The sequence below is a fragment of the Anguilla anguilla genome, chromosome 7, assembly GCF_013347855.1.
Source record: "Anguilla anguilla isolate fAngAng1 chromosome 7, fAngAng1.pri, whole genome shotgun sequence".
NCBI lineage: Eukaryota > Metazoa > Chordata > Actinopteri > Anguilliformes > Anguillidae > Anguilla > Anguilla anguilla.
In genome coordinates this window covers 223,924-235,000 of record NC_049207.1, presented here as the reverse complement: position 1 = coordinate 235,000, position 11,077 = coordinate 223,924, and the positions used below count along the sequence as shown (strand labels likewise).

At 46.8% G+C, this 11,077-nt stretch overlaps 1 protein-coding gene across 3 annotated transcripts in view; it reads right to left on the bottom strand.

The window, feature by feature from the left end:
• The window catches only part of LOC118232163, an 18,574-nt gene that overhangs the window by 3,236 nt on the left and 4,261 nt on the right, over positions 1-11,077 (bottom strand). Inside the window, exons 2-16 of one of the 3 annotated variants that reach the window (XM_035426836.1) lie at positions 10,197-10,256; positions 9,731-9,797; positions 9,039-9,074; positions 8,422-8,481; positions 7,782-7,838; positions 7,439-7,498; positions 6,910-6,960; positions 6,599-6,658; positions 6,090-6,149; positions 5,695-5,763; positions 5,019-5,075; positions 4,078-4,125; positions 1,960-2,031; positions 1,826-1,865; positions 1,527-1,575 (exon numbers count right to left, since the gene is read on the bottom strand). In XM_035426836.1, coding sequence (XP_035282727.1) covers positions 1,527-1,575; positions 1,826-1,865; positions 1,960-2,031; positions 4,078-4,125; positions 5,019-5,075; positions 5,695-5,763; positions 6,090-6,149; positions 6,599-6,658; positions 6,910-6,960; positions 7,439-7,498; positions 7,782-7,838; positions 8,422-8,481; positions 9,039-9,074; positions 9,731-9,797; positions 10,197-10,207 — 797 coding nt within the window. In that variant the 5' untranslated portion in view covers positions 10,208-10,256. The remainder of the gene's footprint in view (positions 1-1,526; positions 1,576-1,825; positions 1,866-1,959; positions 2,032-4,077; positions 4,126-5,018; positions 5,076-5,694; positions 5,764-6,089; positions 6,150-6,598; positions 6,659-6,909; positions 6,961-7,438; positions 7,499-7,781; positions 7,839-8,421; positions 8,482-9,038; positions 9,075-9,730; positions 9,798-10,196; positions 10,257-11,077) is intronic. The other 2 variants (XM_035426835.1, XM_035426838.1) reach the window with 2 other exon arrangements.

Sequence of the window (11,077 nt, the reverse complement as noted above, 5' to 3'; positions counted from 1 at the left end):
CACCCCTGAGAGACCAGAGAGAGACACTCAACCCTGAAAGACCAGAGACACTCAACCCTGAGAGACCAGAGAGACACTCACCCCTGAGAGACCAGAGAGAGACACTCAACCCTGAAAGACCAGAGACACTCACCCCTGAGAGACCAGAGAGACACTCAACACTGAAAGACCAGAGACACTCAACACTGAGACCAGAGAGACACTCAACCCTGAAAGACCAGAGAGACACTCAACACTGAGAGACCAGAGAGACACTCAACACTGAGACCAGAGAGACACTCAACACTGAGAGACCAGAGAGACACTCAACCTTGAGACACTCAACCCTGAGAGACCAGAGAGACACTCAACAGAGACCATAGAGACACTCAACCCTGAGAGACCAGAGAGACACTCAACCTTGAGACACTCAACCCTGAGAGACCAGAGAGACACTCAACCCAGAGAGACCAGAGAGACACTCAACCCAGAGAGACCAGAGAGACACTCAACCGCGAGAGACCAGAGAGACACTCAACACTGAGAGACCAGAGAGACACTCAACCCTGAGAGACCAGAGAGACACTCAACTGTGAGAGACCAGAGAGACACTCAACCATGAGACACTCAACCCTGAAAGACCAGAGAGACACTCAACCCAGAGAGACCAGAGAGACACTCAACCTTGAGACACTCAACCCTGAAAGACCAGAGAGACACTCAACCCAGAGAGACACTCAACACTGAGAGACCAGAGAGACACTCAACCTTGAGACACTCAACCCTGAAAGACCAGAGAGACACTCAACCCTGAGAGACCAGAGAGACACTCAACCTTGAGACACTCAACCCTGAAAGACCAGAGACACTCAACCCAGAGAGACACTCAACACTGAGAGACCAGAGAGACACTCAACCCTGAGAGACCAGAGAGACACTAAACCTTGAGACACTCAACCCTGAAAGACCAGAGAGACACTCAACCCAGAGAGACCAGAGAGACACTCAACCCAGAGAGACACTCAACCGTGAGAGACCAGAGAGACACTCAACACTGAGAGACCAGAGAGACACTCAACCCTGAGAGACCAGAGGGACACTCAACTGTGAGAGACCAGAGAGACACTCAATCTTGAGACACTCAACCCTGAAAGACCAGAGAGACACTCAACCCAGAGAGACCAGAGAGACACTCAACCTTGAGACACTCAACCCTGAAAGACCAGAGAGACACTCAACCCAGAGAGACACTCAACACTGAGAGACCAGAGAGACACAACCCTGAGAGACCAGAGAGACACTCAACCTTGAGACACTCAACCCTGAAAGACCAGAGAGACACTCAACCCAGAGAGACACTCAACACTGAGAGACCAGAGAGACACTCAACCCAGAAAGAGAGATCTGAGAGAAATGGCAATGACTGACACACACTCAGAGTACCACTGAGATTATTATGCTGGTGAAAGGAATGGGAGGCAGGAGTGATGTTGTGAGACAGGCAGACAGTCAGTCAGTCAGTTAGTCAGACAGACAGATGAACTCACAGTTCCTCATCTTCCTGAAACTCTGGGGATTCGTTCCACTGGCTCCAGCCTGTTCACACAGAGCAGACGGAGCGGTTCATTTCTGCAGTGACCTCACAGGCGTATCTGCAGTGACCTCACAGGCGTATCTGCCATAACTGAGGAGCGCCTGCCTGTTCCTGCCTGCTGCTGATCAGATCTGAGCACAACTGTATTACACACACGCACAGGCAAGCGCATGCGCACGCACACACACATGCAGACATGCAAGCGCCTGCGCACGCACAAGCAAACGCACGTGCACACAAGCACACACGCACCTTCAACTGTCCTCCACCACTGCATGAGAGTGTCTTCCTCCTGGAAATAAGAGTTTCTTTTAAACAACAAATTTCACCTCTAAATCCCCCCAATTTCACCTCAACAGCAGTAAGGAAGTGAGAGCAAAACACACCTCACTATCCAAAACATCTCCTTCATTGTGCAAAGGGGCCATCTCCAGATCCTGGATCTCAACAGAACTGTCCTGTAAAACACACACACGTGCACGCACGCACGCACACACGCACGCACGCATGCACACACACAGGTTGTTGTAATTAAGCAATGACATGGTAGGAGTGGTTGGTTGTTACTGGGTAGTGATATGGTAGGAGTGGTTGGTAGTTACTGGGCGGTGATATGGTATGAGTGGTTGGTAGTTACTGGGCAGTGATATGGTAGGAGTGGTTAGTTGTTACTGGGCAGTGATATGGTAGGAGTGGTTGGTTGTTACTGGGCAGTGATATGGTAGGAGTGGTTGGTTGTTACTGGGCAGTGATATGGTAGGAGTGGTTGGTTGTTACTGGGTAGTGATATGGTAGGAGTGGTTGGTCGGTAGTTGGTTGTTACTGGGCAGTGATATGGTAGGAGTGGTTGGTTGTTACTGGGTAGTGATATGGTAGGAGTGGTTGGTAGTTACTGGGCGGTGATATGGTATGAGTGGTTGGTTGTTACTGGGTAGTGATATGGTAGGAGTGGTTGGTAGTTACTGGGCAGTGATATGGTAGGAGTGGTTGGTTGTTACTGGGCAGTGATATGGTAGGAGTGGTTGGTAGTTACTGGGCAGTGATATGGTAGGAGTGGTTGGTAGTTACATTACATTACAGGCATTTAACTTATCCAGAGCAACTTACACAACTTTTACATAGCATTTTACATTGTATCCATTTATACAGCTGGATATATACTGAAGCAATTCCGGTTAAGTACCTTGCTCAAGGGTATAACGGCAGTGTCCTACCCGGGAATCGAACCTGCGAACTTTCGGTTACAAGCCCAGTTCCTTACCCACTGTGCTACACTCCGTCACTGTGCTAGTTACTGGGCAGTGATATGGTAGGAGTGGTTGTTTGTTACTGGGCAGTGATATGGCAGGAGTGGTTGGTTGTAATTGGGGAGTGATGTGTTTGGAGTGAGGGTTGTTATTGGGCAGTGATGTGGTAGGAGTGGGTGGGACATGTTTGGGTTTGTCCTCTATTGTCAATGCCTCCCTTGCCTCTGGCTATGTTCCCTCCCATTTTAAGATGGCTTGCGTTATCCCACTCCTTAAGAAACCTACCTCAGTCTCCTCTGATGAGGGATAATGAACTATCAACCCGTATCACTTCTACCTTTTTTGTCCAAAACCCTTGAGCGAGCAGTGCTTAAACAACTAGCCTCCTTTCTCCATCAGAACAACCTGCTTGACCCTCACCAGTCTGGCTTCCAATCTGGGCACTCAACAGACACTGCCCTCCTGGGTGTGATAGAGGCACCTGCCACTGCAAGAGCCTCACGCCTCTCCTCTGTCCTGATCCTCCTTGACCTGTCTGCAGCATTCAATATAGTCAACCACAAACTAATCCTCTCCACCTTGGCTGAGATGGGCATTGCTGGGACTGCCCTGTCTTGGTTTGCTTCCTATCTTGCAGATAGGTCCTACCAGGTCACCTGGATGGGGTCCACCTCTGCTCCTCATCCCCTTGTTACAGGTGTCCCACAGGGATCTGTACTGGGTCTTCTGCTGTTCCTATTATACACCAAATCTCTTGGTTCAGTAATTAATTCACATGGCTTCTCCTATCACTGTTATGCAGTTGACATGCAACTCTTCTTCTCTTTCCCCCCCTCTGCCTTATAGGTTCGTTCAGATATCTCCTGTACAACATCAGGAGGATTCGACCATACCGGACTACACACTCCACCCAGCTGCTTGTCCAGGCTATGGTGACCTCCCATCTTGACTACTGCAACTCACTCCTTGCAAGCCTGCCAGCTTGTGCCATACATACAGCCACTACAAATGATTAAAATGCTGCTGCATGACTTGTCTTCAACCTTCCCAAGTTCTCTCACATCACTCCTCTGCTGAGCTCACTCCACTGGCTACCGGTCACTGCCAGGATCAGGTTCAAAGTCCTGACCCTCACCTACACTGCAGCCAACAGGACTGCCCCTGTCTACTTACAGGACATGATTCAGTTCTGTACGTCGCTTTGGATAAAAGCATCTGCCAAATAAATGTAAAGTAATGTAATGTAATAGAACATACCTGCAGCAAGGACTCCTCTGTCTCCCCCCCAGCCTCGTGCTCAGAGTCCTGCCAAAAGAGAGCAGCAAAGCACCACCTGAGCTACCTCCATACACTACACCTGAGTCACCTCCATACACTACACCTGAGTTATCTCCATACACTACACCTGAGTTGCCTCCATACACTACACCTGAGTTACCTCCATACACGACATGAGTTACCTCCATACACGACATGAGTTATCTCCATACACTGCACCTGAGTTACCTCCATACACTACACCTGAGTTATCTCCATACATTACACCTGAATTATCTCCATACATTACACCCGAGTTATCTCAACACACTACACCAGAGTTTTTTCCTGTGTGTGTGTAAGTGAGTTCTACCACAATGGGTTAGAGTAATGGGTGTGTGTGTGTGTGTTAGTGACTTCTAACTCACTGGGTTAGAGTAATGGGTGTGTGTGTGTGTGTTAGTGACTTCTAACTCACTGGGTTAGAGTAATGGGTGTGTGCATGTGCGTGTTAGTGAGGTCCAAATCACTGAGTTAAGAGTAATGGATGTGTGTTTAAGCTTGGCCCTGGTGCACAGTGATGTTTAAATTATCGTGGTTAGGGGACTGGGTAGTTGGGGAATATATTAAACCTCAGTTTCTTCTGTAAAAGTATTCAGCTGGATATAAATGGGTTGTATGTAAAAATGTAATATGGGAAAGTTGCTTATGTGTGTGCTGTCAGGGCTGGCCTGTGGCATAAACGGTCCATGCGGTTGTTCAGGGCCACCCCCCCACCCCCCCGCTCGACAGAATCCAAAAGCACCCCCTTTGCTCCAACAGATTTTCTTAGGGCCAGCAAAATCCTAGTGCCGGCTCTGTGTGCGGTAACAGTAAGAATGTGCCTTATGATACATTCTCGCTGCTTTCCAGCAAGCAACAGAGCTGTACGGGTGTGTTACCTTTCCTGCAGAGCGAAAGAGAGCACCAGGTAGAATCCTTCTGATTCTAAAGGTCACCTTCAGGGAAACATTGGTAAGAGCTCAACCGTGAAACATACTCAACCATACCCGCACACACACACCCACACACACTCACTAACTCACACACACACACACACACATCCTCACAAACACACACACACACACACACTCACTAACTCACACACACACACACACGCGCACACACACACACACATCCTCACAAACACACACACACACACACACCTGCAACTGCACACACACACACCCGGACATGCACCCACACACACACACGCAAACACACACGCGCATCCGCACCCGCATACGCACACGCACACACATATGCACATACACACGCACACACACCCACACACGCAAACACACATGCGCATCCGCACCCGCATACACACACGCACACACATATGCATTTGCACATGCACACGCTCACACACCAACACATGCACATGCACACGCACACGCACACACACCAGTACATGCACACGCACACACACCAGCACATGCACATGCAGACTCACCCGCACCCTATTTATTTGGTAGATGTTTTTTTGACAAAGCCCCTTACAGGTGAGTACATACAGAGGGGTACAAATATAAAGGTGTTCATGAAACCTTTGATAAATAAAGAATTGTGACACACCCCTTTCTTCTTTCTGATTGGTTGGTCACTGCCTCCTTGATTACCCTCAGGTTCTCTGTTGTTGGCCAACTGAAATAGTGAGTTCACATATAATATAACTGTATATAGCACATAACAATAACACACAAAAACCTTTCAAGAAATCCCTCATCATCACTACTAAGCATACACAAATCCTGTACCAACAGCAGACACATTCAGAGAAATAATTGTAAGAGACCAACCATGAACCAGTCACCTACACCCGCACACACACACGCACCCACACCCTCACACGCACGCACCCTCACACTCTTAAGTCTAACCTTTGACCCTAACCGCCCCCCGCCCAATCCAGCGAAAGCACCACCACCAGGGAGAACACAGACAGTCACCATGGAGACCACAGTCGTTACCTGTGTATTGTTGTTATCTGTGAGACTGTCACTGCTGGTAGATAGATCACTGTTCACAACCTGAGAGAGAGGGAGGGAGAAATTATGTATAAAAAGACAAATACATGCAAAAATATATACAACATACAAGCAACATTAGTGGATTGTGTTTAAATTTTCTGGAAAATGAAACAGATTTTCAAATCACAGTAACTTTGTGTTTCTCTAAGAATCACTGTCCTTAATAGCAACAGATGAACAGAGGTCAAATGGAACCCTGCGGCCTTCAAGCAGCTGATATCACAACAAGCACTGCAGATATCACCACAGGCTTTGCTGAGCAGCTGATATCACCACAGACTTTGCTGAGCTGCTGATATCACCACAGGCACTGCTGAGCTGATTGTCATTTAAATGAAAAATCTTCCTGTCAGAGGTGAGTGTACCTGTGTTAGGGCTGAGTGTACCTGTGTTAGAGGTGAGTGTACCTGTGTCAGAGGTGAGTGTACCTGTGTTAAGAGTGAGCGTACCTGTGAAGCAGATCTGAAAGGATTGACCTTCTGCATCACTCCTTTGAACACACCAGGCTTCTGAAAGAGACCAATACTGCTATTAAAATCACATCATAATTAATATACAATATGCACATGCAAAGAAACACACAAGCACAAACTCTCTAACACACACACACACACAGGCACATGCACAGAAACACACATGCAAGCAAACACACGCACGGACACAGACACACACACCACACACAGACACAGAGACAGACACACAGACACACATACGCACACACACCACACACAGACACAGAGACAGACACACACACACACACCTGTTTATTTCCAGCTGGCCTCTCTGCATGGTCATTGCCTCCTTGTTCCACCTTGGAGACCAAAGGACAGAAATTAATAAAACGTGTGCGTGTGTGGGTGTGGGTGTGTATGTGTGTGTATGTGTGTGTGCGTGTGTGTGTGTGAGAGGTTGTAGGGACCCTCAGCCACAGTTAATCACCATACACATGCAAGGAGTGACAGAGGTGAGTGTACCTGTGTTAGGAGGGAGTGTACCTGTGTTAGAACTGAGTGTACCTGTGTTAGACGTGAGTGTATCTGTGTTAGGAGGGAGTGTACCTGTGTTAGGGCTTAGTGTATCTGTGTTAGACATGAGTGTGCCTGTGTTAGGGGTTAGTGTATCTGTGCCAGAGGTGAGTGTACTTGTGTTAGGAGTGAGTATTCCTGTGTCATAGGTGAGTGTACCTGTGTTAAGAGTGAGTGTACCTATATCAGAGGTGAGCGTACCTGTGTTAGGGCTGAGTGTACCTGTGTCAGAGGTGAGTGTACCTGTGTTAAGAGTGAGTGTACCTGTGAAGCAGATCTGAAAGGATTGACCTTCTGCATCACTCCTTTGAACACACCAGGCTTCTGAAAGAGACCAATACTGCTATTAAAATCACATCATAATTAATATACAATATGCACATGCACAGAAACACAGAAGCACAAACTCTCACATACACACACAGACACGCACACACACAATCACACAGGCACATGCACACACATTCACAGAAACACACACCAGCACAAACTCTCACATACACACACACACACAAGCACAAGCACAAACACACATTCTCACATACACAAACACACACGCATGCACGCACACATGCGCGCACACACACACACACACACACAGACTCACCTGTTTATTGTCAGACACTTGTTTCTCATTGGCATTGTCTGATGTTTCTTCAGAAGACTGGAAATAAGAGAGAAGGAGAGAAGGGGAGAGATAGAGACAGAGCAGGAGGGAAAGGGGGAGAGATAGAGAAAGAGCAGGAGGGAAAGGGGGAGAGATAGAGGGAGGGAGTGGGGCAGAGAGAGAGGGGCAGAGAGGGAGAGAGGAGGGAGGGAAAGGGAGAGAGAGAGGGGCAGAGAGGGAGAGAGGAGGAAGGGAAAGGGGGAGAGAGAGAGGGGCAGAGAGAGAGAGAGGAGGGAGGGAAAGGGGGAGAGAGAGAGTGGTAGGGAAGAAGGAAGGTACGTTATGGCAACAAAGGAAAACTTCATTACAAAAATTACTGATGGGAAAATCATGGACTGAGAAAGGTAAAGACCACAGAAACACAATGTAACTCCACAGCCATTAAATACTAAATGTTCCAGTCCCCATACAGAGCAGGTTCTGCTCCGTGTTCTGGTTCAGAAGGGCTGCTGAATCAACATGGACCCTTATTTTACACTAAACATGAGCCACTCATATTACAACCTTTAGAGGAACAAATATATCATTCAAAGAGAGAACAAAAATTCACAACTGAAAATGATTCTTCTCTGTCTGTTACCTGAGCAGCAGACCTGCTGAAGGGATTAACCTTCTGTACAATCCTCTTCATACCCAAGATCTGTGAAACATACACACAAAAACACATACATGCACAAGAACACCAAACATACACACCATACACACAAACACGCACACACACAATTACTTCAGGAGTGCAAACTGACTTCTTTGATACAAAAAACACAAAGAAACAAAAGTTACCTTGAAACAACAAACACACAATAATTCAAAAATGCATGGTTTATAAATGACAACTTCACGTTAATCCGACATTCTGCTCAGCATCTGAGGTACACAAAACAGTTGATTGCAGACAGACAGATGGTCAGACAGACAGACAAACAAATGGTCAGATGGTCAGATAGACAGACAGACGGTCCAACAGACAGACAGATGGGCAGGCAGACAGACAAACGGTCAGGCAGACAAACAGATGGTCATACAGACAGACAGATGGTCAGACAGACAAACAGATGGTCAGACACAGACAGACAGATGGTCAGAGAGACAGATAGATGGTCAGACACAGACAGATAGACAGTCAGACAGACAGATAGATGGTCAGACAGACGGTCAGACAGACAGATAGATAGTCAGAGAGAGAGACATCCTCACCTTGTTGGACGGCTGTTCACTTGAATCAATGTTGCTCTGAAAATACATTTAACATATTTAACTGAAACACATATGAATATGTCAATATGTGTGAGAGAGAGAGAGAGAGAGAGCGTGTGAGAAAGACTGTCTGTGTGTGAGTTTGTGTGTGTGCGAGATTGTGTGTGTGTGTGTGAGAGAGAGATATACTGTGTGTGTGTTCGAGAGAGAGACTGTGTGTGAGATTGTGTGTGCGAGATTGCGTGTGTGTGTGTGTGTGTGTGTGTGAGAGAGATATACTGTGTGTGTGTTTGAGAGAGAGACTGTGTATGTGTGAGATTGTGTGTGTGAGATTGCGTGTGTGTGTGTTTGTGTGAGAGAGACTGCGTATGTGTGAGATTGTATGTGTGTGTGTGAGAGAGATTGTGTATGTGTGAGATTGTGTCTGTATGTGCGTGAGAGACAGACTGTGTGTGTGTGAGATTGTGTGTGTGTATGTGAGATTGCATGTGCGTGAGTGTGCATAGGATACAATACGATGCAATACTACTTTATTGTCCGATTACTCCAAAATTTGTCTTGCATCATCGTGCGAACAGTTCCGTATAATCACAAAGACAAGCACAGTACTACAAAAGACATTAAAAAGAAATACATCTTAATACAATTAAATTTTTTTTTAAATAACAAAAATTAAATAAATAAATACACACCCAAGTACTTATAAGATGATACTCGTTTAGTCCTCCGACTATGAACCGCCACTGGAGGGTACTCATCCTGTGGTAGGCCAAAAATTATTTCCTCTGTCTTTTCTGTATTTACTATGAACAAGTTCTTATCACACCAATCAATGAGCCTATCCACTGCTTCTAGGTAGCAGTTTGGTTCTGTCTCAGAGCGGAATCATCACAATACTTAATAATGAAATTATTTGTTGTAGAAGTGACATGCATGTGTGAGACCGTGTGTGATTGTGCCCATGCAAGTGTGTGTGTGTGACAGAGATAATGTGTGTGAGCGTGTGTGTGTGCGCACATATACAGTATGTGTGTGTGAGATTTTGTGTGTGACTGTGTGCACACGTGATTGGTGTGTGTGTGTGTGAATGTGCGCGTGTACACGTGAGAATGTGTGCATGTGCACATGGATGTGTGAGTGTGCGTGTGTGTGTGGTACCTGGGTGTCATCTGGCACCTGCTGTTTGTTCAGGCTGTGTCGAATGGGATTGTTCAGATCCTTTTGTACAACAAACAGTAAAGAACAGAGTCAGACCCAAACTGAATGCCTGAATAAGGACAGCAAACACTTCCTGCTCTGTTAGAACAGCGCAAACACTCCCTGCTGCATTAGAACAGCACACACACTCCCTGCTCTGTTAGAACAGCACAAACACTCCCTGCTGCATTAGAACAGCACACACACTCCCTGCTCTGTTAGAACAGCGCAAACACTCCCTGCTGCATTAGAACAGCACACACACTCCCTGCTCTGTTAGAACAGCACAAACACTCCCTGCTGCATTAGAACAGCACACACACTCCCTGCTCTGTTAGAACAGCACAAACACTCCCTGCTCTGTTAGAACAGCACAAACACTTCCTGCTCTGTTAGAACAGTGCAAACACTCCCTGCTGCATTAGAACAGCACAAACACTACATGCTCTGTTCGAACAGCACAAACACTCCCTGCTGCATTAGAACAGCACAAACACTTCCTGCTCTGTTAGAACAGCGCAAACACTCCCTGCTGCATTAGAACAGCACACACACTCCCTGCTCTGTTAGAACAGCACAAACACTCCCTGCTGCATTAGAACAGCACACACACTCCCTGCTCTGTTAGAACAGCACAAACACTCCCTGCTCTGTTAGAACAGCACAAACACTCCCTGCTCTGTTAGAACAGCACAAACACTTCCTGCTCTGTTAGAACAGCACACACACTCCCTGCTCTGTTAGAACAGCACAAACACTTCCTGCTCTGTTAGAACAGCACAAACACTTCCTGCTCTGTTAGAACAGTGCAAACACTTCCTGCTCTGTTAGAACAGCACAAA